Below are 20259 nucleotides of genomic sequence, written 5' to 3' on the forward strand. Positions count from 1 at the left end.
GGCTGTGGGTCAGACAGTTGGCTGCTTGCCTGTTCTGACTTCTTCACTGTGCCAATGTTTTCTTGGACTTTTTAGAACTGGAAAGAATCCTGGAACTCATCTCGTCCCCCTAAGAAGAAATAGAGACCAGAAAGGAATGAAGTGACTTGCCTAAGGTCACTCAGTGGAAGAGGTAAAGATTCAGATCCGGTACTCCTGATTTCCAGTCTCGGGAAACGTGGGCTTGAGGCACCCATTTCCCTCCAGGTCAAGCCAGGGGGAAAGCTCAAAGAGGGGCGGGGCAGGGATGGGAAAGTGAGCATGCATCCATCCTCTGTCCCAGCCAGAACCCGTCAGCCCCACGCTGGCCTTAGCCCATTGCTCCATTCCAGAGCCTCCCTCGCCTGGCCAGGCCGGTAACTCCCCGCAGTCGGGCGGCAGCGCGTGCGCCGCGGAGAGAGAGGCAGGCAGCAAGCGGGCGCGGGCGCGGGCGCTGCGGGCAGAGGCAGGCGGGCGAGCCCAAGCAGCCGCGAGCCGAGCGCTCTCTGCACGCGGCGCCTCCAGCGCGGGGGGAATCCGAGAGGGGGCGGGAACCGGAGGCGTGCGAGGGAGCATCTTGCCGGTCCCGGGCCCTGCAGGATGAAGCGGCGCCAGGCATCCCACCTGGGCGAGGTAAGAGGCAGCGTGACGCGGCGGGGCTGGACGCGCTTGAGGGCTGTGCGCCTGGGCACTGAGGGAAAGGGAGGGGTGCCCCGGCGAAGGACTGAGGCTGCCCGCGCCTCCGGGGCGCTGCAGGCCCCCAGCACAGCCATCCGGCCTGTCTGCCCTCGGCTGGCTCAGATGATTAGGAGAAGACGGGCCGTGTTGGCAGGCACAGGTGGGCTCCTTTCTAAGGGCCAAGTGCTGTATTATAGAGCTGGGTAGACACTAACGGAGCCTGGCCAACGGATTTTGAGGTTGTCCCAGTGAACAAGTGTTTGCATTTGGGAGGTGTGACTGGATTGGGGGGAGAGGGGAGGAAGGCCAGACCTCCTACACACACTAAAAAAAAAAAAATCCTCCAGTTCTACAAAAGGTGTGTTTTGGATCCTTCTACACCACAGCAGGTTGATGGTTGGTGGGGAAGGGTGTTAAAGCCTGTCTCCTTCAATCCTGCTCCCAGATCTCTGGGCATCCGACCAGAGAGAGCAGGGATCCAGAGAACGGTAAACCCTATAGACCTGGATCATCCCTGAGCATCCATGGAATATCCCTGCAGAGGGAACCCTTTTAATCATCCCTGCCAGACAGCTCTCTTGTCTCCTAGGATCGGAAGCATTTGTCCTTCACCTGCTGCCTTTGACCTGTCTCCCCCTCCCCCTCTCCAGTCTAAGGCTAGGAAGACTGAGAGAAAGCCCTAGAGCAGGAGATGGAAGAGAAACTGAGGAAGAAAGAGCAGGGGAGTTAGAAGTGAGCACCGGGGGAAATTGAATAGAAACAGTAGGGGGTGGGAAGCAGAATACTAAGATGAGGAGAGCAGAAGCCAGAGGAGCTGAGAAATATGGAACGTGAAAGAAACAGAACCTAACTAGGTCAGGTTCCAGACCCAGGCCTCTTCACATCAGTCTTACTGGTGGCATCAATTTGGCAGAAGAGTTGAAGATGATAGCTGATGTTCACAAAGCCTCTTGGAGTTTGCAAAATGTTTTCTGTGCATATCTCATTTATCCCCCACAGTAGTCTTGGAAATTCTTCACATTGACTCCATTATATACAGCTGAGAAAATCCAGACCCAGGGATGTTAAGGTATCCTTGCAAGGATACAGGAATAGTCTACCACAAATCAGATATTCCAACTCAGATGCTCTGACCCCCAATTTCAATATTCCTCCCATTCTACTATGAGGGATCAATATAAGCAAAGTAACAGTCTCCCCTATATTTCTATATTCCTGCCTAATGAAAAAGTACCTTGGTGTGAAGGGACTTTATGAGATTTGACCTTAGGAGAGGATCCTAAGGCTGTGGGAGAATAGAACAAGAAAGTTTCCAACCAAGAGAAAGTCCTGGTCTGACTTCCCCAAGGCAAATGTTTATATTCTTTCCCCTCATCATTTTACCTGCCCCCTCCCCTAATTCATTCCAATCAGGAGGATGGGCACGGGCACATACCTGAGCTTGGGTTCAGGCTAGAAGACCATCCCATCAATATTAAGGGCAGTAGGGCTGGCATCCAGAGATACAGAGCTATATATTTTCTATATCATCCCCTCAGCCTGAAGCTGATCTCTTACTATTTCCTTTTTCTCTTCACCCAGCTCCCCCTTACCTCTTCCTTCCAAAAATTCCCAGTCATCAGCCACCAACAGTATCCTAGGCTAGAAAGAAGCCAGATGACTATTTCCAGAAAAACACAATTGGGTTGAAGCAGTTTGTTCTAGGAGCTGAGTTCTGGATCCCATGCCCCTTGTAATGTGCGATTCCTAGGAGGGGAGATAAATATTTTATATACATAGAGACAGCTATATCTACATAGACATACTCACACATACCTATGGAGACGATGGATGCCAGTGTAACATAAGCTCTTGTAGGTCTTGCCAAAATAGAAAGGTTTATGGGCCTGGCAAAGGACTGTGTATGCGTCTGCTATCTGAGGACCAGTCAGCCTAGCTGGGCGTAGAAGGGCTCTCATCACCAGAAGGTTTGCCGCCAAGCAATGTTGGGGTTTGTCTTGTTTTATTTTAGAAAGGGCCTTGACAACTCAATGAAACTATCTGGTGGGATTTGGACAGGTTGTGATCTGTGCCAGCAGAGGGAACATTGGCAGAGATAAAAATCACAGTTCTTTTGAAGTATTAAAGAGATTTTGAATCACACCTATCGACACACATATGTCCACGGGCCTATGTGCTAATGGATTTATTTATTGCACGGCTAATCTTGTCCTGTTTTGTTTTTTTATAATGACTTCCTTCTTCCTTACTCATTCTTTTTGCTAGCCTGTGAGGATTAGGCCCATGGCAAAGCAGAGGATCCAGGTGGCTAGGCCCAGGCCATAGTCCCATCACTAGGCTGCCTTCTCCTCCATGGAACAGGGACAGACCTCTCCCTGAATGGGGTGGGGTGGGGGAGGGTGGAAATGAGCTGCAAGCATCCTACTCTCAGAACTCTTTGTCACCATGGAAACAGAGCGGAAAAGGGCAGCTTCTTCCCAGGGAGTGGGGAGAGCGGCCTCATTAGCTGGTTTCTCTGGCTGCCTGTGCCCCCAGAGAAGGGGATTTCGGGTGGTGCTGGGCCACCTGGCATGTTGCAAACTCTACCCGCTCTTGCTATCAGTTGCTCTTGCCCTAGCCAAGCACCGCCAGGGCCTGGTGTTTTCCTATTGCTTCCAGGGCTCAGCTGTGAAGGAGAGGTCCTAGAAGAGGGTTAGCCAGGCAGAAGGATAGGAAGCAGGCCTGGAGTGCTGAGGGCTTGGCAGGGGAGTGGTTTCTAGCAGATCTAAGCCCAGCTGGAGAAGTCACTCCGATGCATGTGCCATGAATTGGAGTGGAAGAGCTGTTGAATGGTTAACCCCTAGTGTTATCCCTCTGGAATACCTGCTACAACAATTATCAAGGATTGCTCTCACGGTCACCAATAGGAACAAAAGTGGTGCCCGTCATCAACATCACCATCAGTGCTTCTGCCATCATTGTCAGCTAGGTTATTTATCTAGCAAATATTGTCTACTATGTCAGTAAACATTTATTGGTCACCTATCACACACCAGGCACTTTGCTAAATGCTGGGAACACAAAGAAAGGCAAAACACAGTCCCTGCTCTCAAGAGATCATCATCCATGTGAGAAGCAGCGCATTTTAGGAGGTAGAGAGCTAGCCTGGACAATCAGGGCAGCCTAGGTTCAAGTTCCCCTCTTGGTGGCCATATAACCCTAGGCAAGTCATTAACCCCTCAGTGCTCCAAGGAACTCTCTAAGACTGTAAATTGCAAAGTTCCTGTTGACCTGCATTGGGAGGAGAATCTCCCCAGTGAACTCCCTTTACCAATGAAATCACAGGAGAAAATTAAGTATAAAACATAGTGCAAGGAGAGATTCCCCATTCGTTATTCCAGGAAATATTTAATTTCATTCATGTAGCTATTCCCTTCAATGATATATTGACTTCCATCCTGCTCATCCTCCATGACCCTCTTTTATGTCATCTCATAAGTTCACCATGGGAAGACTACTCATATACTCTGTATTTCATAGGTACCAATGGTTTGAGTCTACAGGTTCATCTATCCATTGGTTATCCTTCTTTTTTTGCTACATGAAAAACCCGTTCTTTTTTTTTTCTGTTTGTACATTCCTTTCATGACATCTTTGTAATGTATTTCAGCCTGCTCACATTCCCTTTGCACCTCTCCATTGCCCTTTGGGAGATCCTCAGTTTCAATTTTTTGAAGATTGCAGTGTCATGACTCACAATCACACAGTATTAAAAAGTGTTGGTGAAAAGGGGGGAAAAAGAGGTAGCCTCTCTCAGACAGAAAGATGAGTTGTTAGAAGAACTTTTTAGTTTCCTAAATTCAATCCATCTTACTCTCTTATTTAATTCTGGGCTTCGCTCATTGTCATTTTCAGTGTTAGCCCCAGATGTATATAGTGATAGATGAATGCAATAGGTTGTCCATTCCAATTCCATATCACAGGCAGGTCAATAGTCATTATTTTTCTACTTAGTTTGTCCTAGGTAGATAATTAAGCCAGGTAGCCTTTCATGATCCTGGATCTCACTTAGGAGACTCTGCTGTGTTCCAAGGCTTGATGCAATCAGCAGAATGTTATCTGTGGCCAAAACCATAGAGAGAATCCCCACTTTGACATAAACTCTGCTGGACTTTCTCTGTGACAATGCCGAATGCCTTTGGCAAGGGCATCTCCTTATTTTATGCTTTGCTTGATATTAACAATCAGAGGGTTGTAAAACAGTTATTTACACTGTTAAACCTTCCTAGAAGTATGTCATTCTGACACTTGCAGTATTTTAAGGCAGTGTTTCACTGTACTGAACCAAACCGTATAGTCAACGAACTATATGATAAATACATGCATTATCTACACTTTCCAGTCAAGTGTATCATAGTAAAGATAGCCTGAAATAGAATATTTGCCTGCCTCGTCTCTTTTAATACCATTATGAAAGAAGTCCTCAATATTTTCGTATGGATGAAAAGGAATCATTTGAGTCAGTGGTTATTGAAAGTCACTTGGCCATCTATTTTGGTAATAATAAACTTTGCATCTCCCCATTGTAGGTGACCAAGAGAATATCCAGGGGAGATAAGACAAATAAAACAATAAGCACTCCCCTTCCTTCCTTCTATTCCTCCCTCTGTCTATTTCTTTTCTCTTCCTTTCCTCCCTCCCTCCTTCTTTCCTTCCTTTCTTATTTCTTTCCCTCTTTTCTTTACTCCTTCTTTCTTCCCTCCTTCCTTCTATTCCTCCCTCTCTTCTTTCTGTTCCTTTTTTCTCCTTTTCTTCCTCCCTTCTTCTTTCCCTCCCTTCTTTCCTTTTCTTCTTTTCTTGTTTCCTTCCCTCCTTTCCTTCCTCCCCTTCCTCCTTCTCTTCCTTCTTTTCTCAAATATAATTACAGGAAATTGCTCTTATAGAGATATTGTAAATAAGACAGTAAGCTCAAACTTTCTGGAACTTACAACTTTGGAAGGAGATAAGACACAAATACCAATAACTGCTCAATCCCCACTTTCACTCCCACCATTAGCATGTCCCCATCAGTGCCATCAAATCTATCATTTGACGTGAATGCCCAGGAAGTGTCAGAACCAGTACTAAGTAGCAGATGGGTGGCAAAATTTAATTCAATTCAATAATTATTGAGTACTGACTAGGAATTATAAGCTGATGTGCTTTCTTAATGAACTCCCCCAGGCAATCTAATGAGAAAGGAGACCTTATTATTATTATTATTATTATTATTATTATTATTAAATTTCTTAAGCCTTTGACCTGATTTGACACTAAGGTTCTTTTATAACTTTATTCTCTTTTACATAAGGTAGATTGCTGAGTGCCCTGGGAAGATGAGCAATACATTACCACTTTCCTCACCAGTTAGATCTGTTCCTTGGCAGGAGACATTCTCTCTCTTCCAGACATCCATCATGGCTTTGCTCTCCATTCCTTTCTGTCCTTTATTAATACCAAGCATCCCATAAGTTACTCCAGCTCTCATCATTCTTGTGTTCAGAAACCTATGAAGCAAGAGAAGGGATCTGACATATGTCTTGTTTAGGCATAGTTGTTTTTGCATTGCCTCCTCCTAGATTGTTAGCTCCTTCAGGGCAGGAATTGTCTTTACCTTTCTGTGTATCCCCAGCAGTTATCACAGTCTGGCATGTAGTGAATACTTACTAAATGCTTGTTGATTTGACCCAGACCACCTATAGTTAGTAATAAGGGCTCCCTTCCTACAGTATTGGGAAAGGGGGTGGTCGGGTAGAGGGAAGAAGCTAGGCTTGACCCTTTGGATTTCTTTTTACTAGCTCTCATCCTTCTGGTATTTCTTACTGGCAGCCTGTGACCCCAGATCTACTGATGACCCCTAGTGATCAGGGTGATGGAGACTTGGGAGTAGACTTTACTGCAGATCGTGGAAACTGGACAGGGAAGCTGGACTTCCTCCTCTCCTGCATTGGCTACTGTGTGGGCCTGGGCAATGTCTGGCGCTTCCCCTATCGTGCTTACACCAACGGAGGAGGTAGGGGGTCCATATGACATATTCTTGCCCCCGGAGGTGAGATCATGTTAATGGAGTGGTTCAAGTGGATCCCTTTTATATGTTGTCTTTTCCCATTAGGAAGTACCCTCCTCGAGGGTAGGGACAGTCTTGCTTATATTTGTTTCCCCAGTGTCTGTCTGTCTGTCTGTCTGTCTATCTATCTATCTATCTATCTATCTATCTATCTATCTATCTGTCTGTCTGTCTGTCTGCCTGTCTGTCTGTCTCCCTATCTATTATCTATTAGCTATCTGTCTATCTATCATCTATCTATCTGTCTGTCTCTCTGTCTATCTATCAATCAAAGGATGTGGGGACAGTAAAGTAAAATGTGATTTCTGTTCATTCCATAATTATTCAATTAAAAGCAATTTTAAATTGGGGAATGAAGTGGGGGGAGAGGAATAGAGGGGGCAGAGAGAGCTGGGTCCCAGGCATGACCTTGTCTATTCTGGCTCACAAGACTTTTTCAGCCTTCTCCCAACTCCTGTTCTGTAGCAGAAGGCTGAAGCCCTAGAAAACAACTGTCATTCTTTCCCTTCTTCCTTTTCCTCTCTCTTGCTCTACTCCCTCTTTTGCAGCATGGCCACATGGTAAGAACTCAGATAATGGGACTGAGGAAACTTAGTGAGTTCTAGTTCTGGTCCTGGTTGGTTGACTTGAGCAAGTCAAGTCATGATCCCTCTGGGGCTGTTGGTTCCTCAATAAAATGAAGTGACTCTAAGATTTCAGATGCCTTTCTTTTTTTTCCATTCTTTTTTTTTCTTTCAACCCTGAGTTTCTGCCTTAATTTCATTTGTAGGACATGAGAAGGGCAAGGGCCAGGCAACTGAAGTGAAGTGACTTGCCTAGCTAGGAAGTATCTGAGGTCATATTTGAACTTGGATCCTCCTAATTTCATGCCTGGTACTCTTTCCACTGTGCTACATAGCTGCCCCTCAGAAAACTTTCTAATGACATCATTGTAAGACCTTCTCCTTCTGTAAAATGAAAAGATTGGACTCTAAGATTTCAAATGTCTTTCTAATTAATCAAACTCTTGTTGCTACTGTTTCCTCCCCTTTAAAATTACCTTACATTGAATAACAATAACTAGCAATTATTTAGTATATCCCTATACATGTGTTAACTCATCCTCACAACAGTGCTGGAAGCTGGGTACTATTATTATACTCATTTTTCAGATGAGGAAAATGATGAAGCTAAATGATATTAAGAGTCTGAAAAAAAGAGTCTGAGGTGGAATTTGAACCCAGGTCTTCTTGACTATAAAACCTGCACTCTATCCACTCGACTGCCTAGCTGTAGTATTTACTTATTATTCAGTTATATCCAACTCTTCTGAGACTCAATTTGGGTATTTCTTGGCAGAGATACTGGCATGGTTTGCTTTTTCCTTTTCCAGCTCACTTTTTGCAGATTAGGAAACTGAGGCAAACAAGGTTAAGTGACTTGCCCATAGTGACCAAGCTAATAAATGTCTAAGACCAAATTTGAACTCAAGAAGATGAGTCTTCTTGACTTCAGACCAGGAACTCTTTCCACTGGACCACCTAACTGCCCTATATTGACTTATTTGTATACATTTTATATTCCTATTTCCCTACCTCCATTAGACTAGAAGCTCTTTAGAGCAGGTACTTGTTTACCTCTTCTCTAGCTGGAATCTGTAGCAGGTTTATATGGTCAGAGTTTAATGCTTACAGAATTTAAGTTCTAGTTAAATGTTAGGCTTCCCCCAAACAACAATAATACTCTGAAGATACAATTTAACTCGCCAATAATTTCTTAAATACCAACTTTGTTCTAGGCTCTTTGCTAGGTGCTGAGGATACAAAGAATCCAATGAAAGCAAGACTCTGCCCTGTCAAGGACCTACTACTGTCTCCACTAGCTCATCACTGAACTTTTCTGAGACAGCTCCAGCCAGCTTCTTCCAGGATCTTGGCTTGGCTTCTTGCCTGGTCTCCCACCGGGATTTATGTAGGAAAAGCTTAGGCCTACCAAGGGCCTAAGCTTCTTCCACTTGCAGCTTGAAGGATAAAGGATTGACTTTGTAGTGTGAGAAGCATTTTTTCCTCTCTTAATTTACTATCAATTTAATTCAACAAATGTGCTTTAAGACTTATTCTGTGCAGAGATCTGTGCCTGGTACTGGAGAGAATACAGAGAGAAACAAAATAGCATCCCTTCTCTCAAGGAGCTGAGTATCTGTGGACAACATAGGTTAGATAAAATTCCATCATGCAAAATGAAAAGTACAAATCAAGAACTTAGGTTAGCACCAGGGAGGGAAAGATAGTTTCTGACAGGATCAGAGATGGCTTCCTGGGGGAGCTGGAATTTGAGTTGAATCTTAAAGGAGGGTTATGGTGGGAATGTCATAGATAATAATGGAAGAAGAAGGCTAAATGGAGAGATCAGTGTGACTAATTACAGAGGATCCAGAAGAACAAGATCCAGATGGAAATCCTGTGTGACTAGAACACATTGTACACAGAAGGACTAGTGTAAAGATAAGGCTGAAAAGGAAGGAAACAAGCATTTAAGAAGTACCTACTATGTGCCAGGCACTGTGCTAAACATTTTACAGTTATTATCTCAATCCTCCCAATAACCCTGGGACATAGGTGCTATTATTATTTTCACTTTACAATTGTGGAAACTGAGATAGATTATGAGATTTATGTGATTTACCTAGAGTTATACAGCTAATAAATGTCTTGGGCCAAATTTGAACTCAGAACTTCCTATCTCCAGGCCCTACTCTATCCACTGTGTTCTATCCACTGTGCTCACCTAGCTACCTACTGACTAGGTAGGTTGGAGCCAGACTTTGTAAAGTATGGGTTTTTATTGAGAAGCAAATAGGGAACCACTGAAGATTCCTTTGGCAAAGAACTGGTGGGAAAAATTATCCCCATGTTACAAGTAAGGAATCTGAAGATCGTAGCATATTAGAGCTAGAAGGTCCCTTAAAGATCTAGTCAAACCTCTTGATTTTTCAAATCCAAAAGCCTAGAGAAGTTAAGAGACTTACCCAAAGACACACAAGTGATATGTGCAAAATCTGTTTTCAATTCCAGGTTGTCTGACTCCAGAGCCAGGTTTTCGAGTGGTTTACTAACTTGCCCATGTCACACAGCTAGTGTTAGAATCAGAATGAAAACCTAGGCTGTCTTCATCCTAGTCTAATATTCTTTCCAGCACCCCAAGATTCCTCCCCATGACTAAAATCCAAGTCCTTCAGGAGTTTTCATAATAAGCCTTGAAATGGTCTTTAACCTGGTTATTGTCAACTTGTTCTCTCCTTTTCCCACCGCTCTTCTTTGGTTTCCAGGGTGTATGGGGTGTTTTCAGGGAGGACTAGCCCCTCTGATGTGAAAGCTTACTGAGCCCTTCAGGGCTACTCATCTGTCTTTGGCGTCCACCTGACACCCAGTTCTCAACAGTGGCTCCAAGAAGCTGTAGCATGAACAGTAGCCATACCGGATTAAAATCATCTCAGCAGATGGCTTAAACCAGGTTGAGAGTAAGCCATAGACCTCAAACCTGTCAGTGAGTTAGGGGGATGTCTACCCCAAGCGTGGGAAGACTTCCCTTGGCAGAATGAGTGAATGAGAGCATTCTGTTCCAGTGGCCATGAAGGTGGATGGAGCAGGACCTATGGAACACTTAGAGCTTGGTCAGATGTCCAAGATACCAAGGTCTTCTGCTGCATCTTGGGCCATCAACAGTCCTGACACAAGACATCAATAGTCTTGCCACTGAACTTTGATAACTATGGAAGAGAGAGTGAATCTGATGACTTTGTACAGCTCTGGACTTGATGGAATTAAACCCCATTCAAGTGAAGACATCACTCCATGATATCATTGATTCTCTTCAAAAATGAAGAATGAACATGCACCCCAACAGCTTTGATTCTCTCTTGGCTGGAGTAATGAGGGAGAAGCAACGTTAGTTAGAGTGGACAGCAAACTGGCCTCAGAATTGGGAAGTCCTGGTTCCAAGTATTGCCTCCTAAATACACTGACTGTGTGACCCTGTGCAAATCACTTAATCTTTCAGTGACTCCAACAATTCTCTTAAGACCGTCAATTACTGGTTTGCAATGGTGTTGGCTACATTGATAGAAGGGGTTTTCCTCTCTGGGAAATTCCCTTTACTAATGAAATCACACACAGGTCCAATACAATAATAACAACTTCTATTTCTTTAGTGTTTTGAGGTTTACAGAACAAAGGCACCTAAGTAACTCAGTGAAGAGAGAGCCAGGCCTAGAGACAGGTTCAAATCTGACCTCAGACACTTCCTAGCTGTGTGAGCCAGGGGAAGTCACTTAACCCCAATTGCCTAGCCCTTGCCTTTTCATCTTAGAGTTATTATTAAGATAGAAAATAAAGGTTAAATTATTAAGATAGAAAATTCAGAACATTTTCCTCATAATTATTCTTCAAAGAAAGAAATACAAATGTGATCAACATAATTTTAAGATGAAGAAATTTATTTTCAGAGAGATGAAGCTGCCCAGGGTCACACGGCTTGAGCTCAAGCTTCCTAGCTTCAAGTCTGATTGGTTGGTCTGTGTTCAGCTGCCCCAAGGGTAGCCAAACCTTACTGGTCTCCATAGGCAGGAGGAGCTCTTAAGGAGAAGTATCAGAGGTGGGATGGATTTTAGAACCTGGTCTGTCAGAGCTAGGAGGGATCTTCAAACAGAAGAAAGACTCTCTCTGCTGGAAGGTCATCTGGGCTACCCTGCTGATTTTATGGAGGAAGAAATGGGTCCAGAGAGGGGAAATAACTAATTTAATGTCACAGAGAGAAGTAGGAGTGGAGAAACAGAGGGGGAGGGAGGGAGGAGAAATCAGAGAGGGAGAAGGGAATGGAGAAAGAGAGCCAGACATAGAAATAGGGACACAGAGACAGAAACAGAGAGAGAGAAATAGAGAGAGAGAGAGAGAGAGAGAGAGAGAGAGAGAGAGAGAGAGAGAGAGAGAGAGAGAGAAGGAGGGAGGGAGAGACAGAGGGAGGAAAAAGAGGAGATGGAAAGGGAGAGAAAGGCAGAGAGAACACATAAATTTCTGACTTCTTATAGCTGTCTGTGCAGAGTAAGAGCCTTCCCCATAACTTTGCAAAGCTGGGGTCTCTTCCCTTCCCCTGTCCTGTCTTTTCAGGCGCCTTTCTTGTTCCCTACTTCATCATGCTGACCATCTGTGGCATCCCTCTCTTCTTCCTGGAACTCTCCCTTGGCCAATTCTCCAGCCTGGGCCCCCTTGCTGTCTGGAAGATCAGTCCTCTCTTCAAAGGTAAGGGCCTTAATTACAATGCAGAGACTCCCTGAGTCTCTTCCACCCAGACCAATTTAGGACTGAAAGGGAGATAATGAGTGATGGCCTTGAGCTTTAGGCAATGACTCTTTGAAAAGTCTTTGCCATGGGGGCAGCTAGGTGGTTCATTGGATATAGAACTAGGCCTAGGAAAGGCCCTAGCTGTGTGACCCTGGGCAAGCCACATTAATCCCCATTGCCTAGCCCTTAACTCTTCTGCCTTTGAACCAATATGTTTTATTGATTCTAAGATGGAAGGTACGGGTTAAAAAAGAAAGAAAAAAGCTCTGCCATCCCATCATAGCTATTTTCCCCATTAGGAAAAGTCAAGATTCACAAAAGATTTCAAGATAGTAGCTTTAGAGCTAGAAGGGTGATCAGATCATGTAGTCCAACCAATTAGTCCATCTAGACCCTCTTATTTTTATAGAAAAGGAAACTGAGGCTGGAAGGCAGCTAGATGGCCTAGTCCATAGAAAGCTGAATCTGTATTCCAGAATAGCTGAATTGAAGTATGGCCTCAGACACTTAACAGCCAAGTGTCCCTGGACAATATATTGAACTTCTCCATGTCTCAGTCTCCTCATCTATAAAATGGAGATAATAATAGCATCTACCTCCCAGAATTATCGTAAGGTTAAATATGTTTGTAAAGTGCTTTGCAAACTTAAAGTGCTATCTATCTATATGCTAGCTATTTTTATTATCTTGTCTAGTTAGCAAGAGACAGATCCAAGATTTGAACCCAGGTCCTCAGAATTGAAGTTCAGTGCTCTTTCTATATCAAAATCCCATAACATGTTGATGTGGACCTTTGGGTGGTGGTGGCGTCTCTGAGTCATGGATCCCAGCTCAGATGGCCTGCCAAGAAAGAGGGAAAGCTGAGAAAGAAGGGCAGCTGTACCCACTGCTCCCCTCATGTGGACTCTGCAGGTGTTGGCGTGGCCATGCTGATCATCGTCTCCCTGGTGGCTATCTACTACAATATGATCATCGCCTACGTCTTGTTTTACCTCTTCGCCTCCCTAACCAGCCACCTGCCCTGGCAGCACTGTGGTAACTGGTGGAACACAGACCTCTGCCTGGACCACCATGCAATGAGAGAAGCCAATGCCACAACAGCCATCAACCTCTCTAATACTGTCAGCCCCAGTGAGGAGTACTGGAGGTCAGGCCAGATGGCCAAAGGTTTGGGGAATGTGGGAGGAAGGAGTTCTTTGTGTTTGGCACCTGCTTACTCTGGTCCCTGGGGCATAGTCTTTGGTGTGCTAGGACCCTTTGGGGGGACTATAGCCTCACTCCATAGAACAATGAATTGGGATGCCTCAAGAATTTTGGACAAGTCCTAGATCCAGATCCTCCTAGAGATGGAAAGGGGCTTTAGGAACCCTATAGTCCAACCTCTTCATTCTGTAACATAGTGGTCCCGAAACTTTCCAAAGTGGTAGAACCCTTAAGGCAAAGTCCTCGAAAATAATTATTTTTAATGCTTATTTTCAACCATCAAGGCATATAGTTATCACAATGGATAGAGCACCAGACCTGGAATTGGGAGGCCCTGCATTCAAATCTGGCCTTAGACACTTCCTAGCTGTGTGAGCCTGGGCAAGTCACTTAACCCCAATTGCTTAGCCCTTACCACTCTTCTGCCTTGGAACTAATATTTCATATTGATTCTAAAACAGAAGATAAAGAGAAGGAAGGAAGGAAGGAAGGAAGGAAGGAAGGAAGGAAGGAAGGAAGGAAGGAAGGAAGGAAGGAAGGAAGGAAGGAAGGAAGGAAGGAAGGAAGGAAGGAAGGAAGGAAGGAAGGAAGGAAGGAAGGAAGGAAAGATCCAAGACTCACAGAGAAAAATGACTTGTCCAAGATCACACAATGAATTATAATTAGGTCTCCTGACTTCTAGGCCAGTAACTGTCATTATACTGAATGTAATAATACTATTCCCTATTAATCTGATTTCACAGATGTAGGAAAGGGTTACCCAAGGATTTCTGCCCCTGTAGGTGGTAGACATAAATGCTGAAGAAAGACCTGTGTTTCTTGGGGCCTCAGACCTGGTGGGTTTGGAATTGGTACATCTGTCCTGTGATTATGGCCTTGGGGCACTCAAACCACTTTCTTTTGCCCTAGCCGGTATGTCCTCCACATCCAAGGGAGTGCAGGCATCGGAGATCCAGGTGAAATCCAGTGGAAACTCTGTCTCTGCCTCTTACTCTCCTGGGTCATCGTCTTCCTCTGTATCCTCAAGGGAGTAAAATCCTCTGGCAAGGTGAGACTCTAGGAGGCTCATCCCTACTCAGGTCAGAGTTGGGGCTGGGAGACCTTGTGTTTCCTCAGTTCCTCCAGATGATCCTCTCCTTTAAGTAGTCAGAGATACCTGGGAAATAACTACCATCCTTAAGGCCTTGTGCTAAGCTACTTTGGAGGAGATATTGAAGCAAAAAAGATGATCTCTGATTTCAGGGATTTCAATAATATTTTTGTTGAGTCATTTTTCAGTCACATTGAACTCTTCATGACCTGATTTAAGGTTTTCTTGATAAAGATATTGGAGTGTTTGCCATTCCCTTCTCCAGTTCATTTTACAGATGAGGAAACTGAGGCAAATAGGGTTAAATTACTTGCCCAGAATCACACAGGGAGTGTCTAAGACCAGATTTGAACCCAGAGAGATGTGTGTTTCTGACTCCAAGCTGGGCCTGGATCCACTGTACCACCTAACTGCCCCTTTCCCTCCTCTACAGGTGGTGTATTTTACAGCCACCTTCCCATACCTCATCCTCATCATGCTGCTAATTCGGGGACTGACACTTCAAGGTGCCTGGAAAGGGATCCAGTTCTATCTCACACCCCAGTTTGATCACCTTCTAACCTCCAAGGTAAGTGGATTTAAGTTGGAGGGGAGGGGAAGGGAGGGAAAGGAAGAACAAAATGGAGGCCATTTTCAGCCACTCTGGGTTTCCATGGGAGTCATAGAGCTGAGGAAGGGGCAGCCCAGTTTACTATGAGGTAGGGAGTTGGAGCAAAGATGGATGTAGGAAGGGCTCTGGGTGCTCCAATGTACTCACAACCCTGTGCAGAGACATATGTGCCCCAGTGGGCAAGAGCAAGGATATACTTGGGTTTCATGTTCCCTTTCTCATCTCATCATGTCCCAGAGACAGCTGGCCTGGAGCCCTGGGTAGGCAGTCTAAGGACAAGCTCCTAGGATGAATAAAGAAGGCTAGAGGGGGATGAGGAGTCACCCTTTGGGGAAGGAGGAGGCCTGTCCAGGACAGTTGTCCCTGTCTCTTCCCTTTTCTCCATCCTCCTCCTTTCCCCTTTACCTCCACTTACCTTTCTTCTCCTTCTCCTCCTATCACCTTCCTGCTTCCCTGTCCCAGCCTCATTTTCTCCCTCTCTTTTCTCTCTCCCTCTCATCTCTAACTCTTCCCCTGCAGGTATGGATTGAGGCAGCCTTGCAGATCTTCTATTCCCTGGGGGTGGGCTTTGGGGGCCTCCTTACCTTTGCCTCTTACAACACCTTTCACCAAAATATCTACAGGTCAGTCCCTTGCAGCCTTCTCCCCCCAGAGGGTCATTTCCCTGGGGGAGGGGAGAGTCAGAGGGTGGGTGAACTGACTCCCATAGGGTCAGGGAAAATAGCCTAGACCTTGTGGTTTCTCATGGCAAGTGGTCCCTATCTCTCTTCCTTTCCCAGAGACACATTCATTGTCACCTTGGGCAATGCAATCACTAGCATTCTGGCTGGCTTCGCCATCTTCTCTGTGCTGGGCTACATGTCTCAGGAGCTGGGAGTTCCTGTGGACCAGGTGGCCAAAGCAGGTAGACAGATGGGATTCTTAAAGTGTGTTGGGCATTGAAGGAGCATGTGGTGTCAAATGTGTGCAGGTCTGGGACACTTGGGAGGGAGCGACATGATGCATGGACTGTTTGCTTGTTGTGTGGAGGGACTAGCTGTATATATGATCTGAGAATGGAGAATGGAGAGAGAATGGAAAAAAGGGAAACTGTTTGGGGCATGAGAATATTTGAAGACATTTCTGAGAAACGATATTGGGGGTCCCCTTTGGAAGTCTATGATGGAAGTGAAGACCTCGTTTGAGTCATAGTGCTTCTCTTTTGGACAGGTCACTTCCCCTCTATGGGCCTCAGTTTCCCCATATGTAAAATTGGACTCAATTATCTCTAAAGCAAGGGGATCTGAGCATTGGAAATATAGTTTTGAGTGGTTGTCAACTGGAATGAAATAGAAAATCTTTATTTCAACATATTTGGTTTCCCTTTTAATCTTATATATCTACTTTTTTGCATTTAAAAATATTATTCTGAGTGTGGAGCCAAGATGGTAGCTTAGTAGCAGCAAAAGCTGGAACTGCTCTGAGAAGCCTCCCAAACAAACTCTTAAAAATATTATTCTGAAAAAGGCCATGGAACACTATAATCAGGGGCCAGGAACCTTCAGAAACTTCAGAGGCGGAAAAAGAGACAATGGATGACAAGGAGACAATGCCAGTATCTGTCCCTCACTCCACTCCCAACCCCACTGTCTATAACTCCAATTCTAGCAGTCATGGATGCAAGGTGTATTTTTAGGGTAAGGACCAGCTTGCCCAAGTTTCTCGACTAGTCACCATTCATTACTGGAAGTTTAAAACTTGGAGCAAAGGCTTCCATGGAAGCAAAGGAGTATGCAAATAGATAATGCTAGCTTACTTTGAATGTGGTTTGTCTTATTTATTATTATTAGAATTTGTGCAGAATATTAATAAATAGCTCATAGGTTTTTGGTTTTTTTTAAACCCTTACGTTCCATTTGAAAATAAGTACTATAGGGGGCAGCTGAGTGGATTGAGAGCCAGGCCCAGAGATGGGAGGTCCTGGTTTCAAATCTAGCCTCAGACACTTCCTAGCTGTGTGACCCTGAAGTCACTTAACCCCCATTGCCTAGCCCTTAGCATTCTTCTGCCTTGAACATTGCATCTTTGGGATTCTGAGAAGGCGTTTCTTATTCAAGTCTTTCCAGCAGTGAGGGCCAGGGCAGCACAGGGATGGATTCCCTTCAGTGTACAGAGCTATCTGCAAGTGAACCTTCCAGGATGGGTTCATGGGGCATGAATCTGTTCCCCAGAGCTAGCTTTCCACATTAAAGAATTATCACATGAGATAATAGATGTTTAACCCAAGTGGAATTGCTTGTCAGCTCCCCGAGTATGGAGGGAAGAGGGGAGGGAGACAACATGAATCATGTAACCATAGAAAAAAATTAAAATTAAAATTTAATTTAATTTAAGATAAAAAAAAAAAAAGAATTATCACATGAGTTCTGGGAGCTGTGCAGGGACATTCTCACAGTCCCCTTTATAGATGTCCTAACTTTAGGCATTTTCATTGGCTATCTCATCGATCACCAACCCCTGTGCCTGGAATTCTATCCCTCTCCTCTTCTTGGCTTCCCTGGCTATCTTCAAGTCCCAGCTAAATTTCGCTCCCTACATTTCTCTCTCCAGTGCTTACCACAGTGTCTTGCACATAGCGAATGCTTAATGCTTACTGACTGACAGTTGGGAAAAGTGAGACGGAACAGAAAAATGAATGGGGATGTCTTCAATGAGAAGAATGGGCCTCTAGGATTTGGTTTTCCTACCAATTCCCATCCAAAGCTTCATCCACGTTTGGGCCAATCCCAAGGAGAGAGAGCAGGCCAAGGGAAAAGAAGACTGGTTTTGAAATCATAGAACCTGGATAGTAATTCCAGTGAAACCCTGGGGAAATGGCCTTCCTTCTTTGGATCACAGTTTCCAATTTTGGATTAAATGAGATGATTTTTACCACTCCTCTGCCCTCTGATTGCAGACTTCATTGTGCCCTTCTGTAAGGGCAGGGGAATAGGAGAAAGATTGGCATGCGGGAGGAAAGGACTGGATACCTTCTAGGTGGCAATGAAAGGCCTCTTCTGGATATCTGGGCTGCCATTGACCTTATACTGTATGTTTTTGCCTTCCAGGGCCTGGTCTGGCATTTGTGGTCTACCCCCAGGCCATGACGATGCTCCCCCTGTCACCATTCTGGTCTTTTCTCTTCTTTTTCATGCTGCTGACCCTAGGCTTGGACAGTCAGGTAAGCATGTTCAGCAGGATAGTAGAGAATCCAGAGTTCTCCCAAGACCCCATTTTGCTAATAGACTATACTCTCCACTCCCTGTGTTCCTACAGTTTGCCTTCCTAGAAACCATTGTGACAGCTTTGACGGATGAGTTCCCTTACTATCTTCGGCCCAAAAAGGCCATTTTCTCCGGCACCATCTGTGTGGCCATGTTTCTGATGGGCCTCATCCTTACTACAGATGTGAGCTTCTGGAATGAAATGGGTACTGGGAGGGACTGTTTCCCCTCACACATCTCCCACACACATACAAAAGCCTCCCCTACAACCCTGAGGAAACTCCTAGTGGTCAGCTGCTCTTGCTGGGGCCCAGAATAGTCTGACCCAAACAATTGGACAATGTCTCATTTCAATCATAAGCCTATTTTCCCTCTTTGGAAGGAGGGGGTCCCCTCTCCCCCCAACACACTCTCATGTCCCATATTGCTCCCTTCCCCTAGCTTGCCTGTTTCCTCCCTACATCCTCTAAGGAAGAGGGCTCCCCAGGAATGACAAGGCCTATGGCCCTTGATTTGTGTCCTAGGGAGGCATGTATTGGCTGGTTCTGCTAGATGACTACAGTGCTGGCTTTGGACTCATGGTAGTGGTGATTACAACCTGCCTCACCGTTACCCGTGTGTATGGTAAGAAAGGCCCAGGCCCCATTGAAGTGGAGGTTACACCAAGTCAGGAATGTCCATGGGATGTAAATACCCCGCCCCCAGAGGAAGAAGGCAGGTAACAGAACCACCTTGAGGTGTGACAGGGGATGTTTGGGGCCCTGATTCCAGAATTCCTACGTCTCCTTGTGCCCTTCTGTCAATTTCTGAAGAGGAATAGTTGGGGATGAATGGCAATGGCTAAGGAAAAGGAAGGATTACAGCATTGATGTGGATGTGATTTTGGTGTGTCTAGAGAGAAGATGGACCAGTTCAAGAATTAGAAGATACAGATTCCCCTTGGGAGAGGAGGGGGGAGGGTCAAAGAAAATTCAATTGACTTAAAAAGCTCAGCAACCAATTAGTTAGAATTCAGAACTGTGAGTGGGCCATCTGGGTACCAGATTTTCCTTCCTTCCTTCCTTCCTGATCCTTCCTTCTTTCCTTCCTTCCTTCCTTCTTACCTTCCTTATTCTTCCTTCTTTCCTTCCTTCCTTTTTCCTTTTTTCCTTCCCTCCTTCCTTTTTCCTTCCTTCCTTTCTTCTTTTCTTCCTTCTTTCCCTCCCTTCTCTTTCTCTCCTCTCTCTTTTCTCTCTGTCTCTGTCTGTCTGTCTCTCTCCCTCCCTTCCTCCCCTCATTTTTTTCCATCCCTTTACCTTCTGTCTTATTATCAATTCGAAAACAAAAGAGTAACAAGGCTTACCTAAGCAGGGTTCAGTGACTTGCAAAGGACCACACAGGAAAATTTGAACCCAGGACCTCCCAACTCCAAGTTTGGTGTTCTGTCCACTGGGCTACAGAACTACTTCCTTTCTGAGAAGTATAAGAGGTTCCTCTCTGAGAGTAAGGAGGACCTAGAGAGAGAGGGATTCAGGACTTAAAGGGATGTAACTATTCCCCACTTGTTCTGAGCCCAGGCATCTAGAGCCTGTGGCTTCTATGTTATTTGTTTAACACACCATCTTGGACCCCAACAGATGATTAAAAAAAGAAAAGAAAAGAGGACCTGCTTATAGACTAAAAGTAGTTTATAATCTACTTAGGAAGACAGAACACAGGCACACACATCAAAAACATCCCAAAGTATGTCACAAAGGAGAAATCTAAACAGAATTAATAAAAGCAAAAAATAAATACTGTTTTTCCAGCCCCCTAGATCTCTCTCTAACTTCTTCCCTCAACATAGCACAGAGCACTGCAGGAAAAAAAAAACAAAAAAACTTGCTGATAGAATTAAATTATGTAAGTGGTGTGAGCCAGATGGGTATAAAACTTAGGTGGTGTCAGCCCAGGGAAGGCCCTGGCTTAGCACTGGGGCAGGAGGAAGGCAATGGCACCAGGAAGTTCCATGAGGCTTCATTTTGGCAGCTGTAATT

General features: G+C 44.9%; 1 protein-coding gene across 1 annotated transcript in view; it reads left to right on the plus strand.

Annotated features, from left to right (window-relative positions):
• The first annotated feature begins 269 nt into the window (after positions 1 to 269).
• The window catches only part of SLC6A7 (solute carrier family 6 member 7), a 30278-nt gene continuing 10288 nt past the window's right edge, over positions 270 to 20259 (plus strand). The window contains exons 1-11 of the mRNA XM_001369231.4: positions 270 to 651; positions 6544 to 6727; positions 11926 to 12057; positions 13012 to 13246; positions 14212 to 14350; positions 14826 to 14960; positions 15522 to 15625; positions 15782 to 15906; positions 18089 to 18201; positions 18297 to 18428; positions 18769 to 18868. Coding sequence (XP_001369268.1) covers positions 619 to 651; positions 6544 to 6727; positions 11926 to 12057; positions 13012 to 13246; positions 14212 to 14350; positions 14826 to 14960; positions 15522 to 15625; positions 15782 to 15906; positions 18089 to 18201; positions 18297 to 18428; positions 18769 to 18868 — 1432 coding nt within the window. The 5' untranslated portion in view covers positions 270 to 618. The remainder of the gene's footprint in view (positions 652 to 6543; positions 6728 to 11925; positions 12058 to 13011; positions 13247 to 14211; positions 14351 to 14825; positions 14961 to 15521; positions 15626 to 15781; positions 15907 to 18088; positions 18202 to 18296; positions 18429 to 18768; positions 18869 to 20259) is intronic.

This window comes from Monodelphis domestica, chromosome 1 (assembly GCF_027887165.1).
Source record: "Monodelphis domestica isolate mMonDom1 chromosome 1, mMonDom1.pri, whole genome shotgun sequence".
NCBI lineage: Eukaryota > Metazoa > Chordata > Mammalia > Didelphimorphia > Didelphidae > Monodelphis > Monodelphis domestica.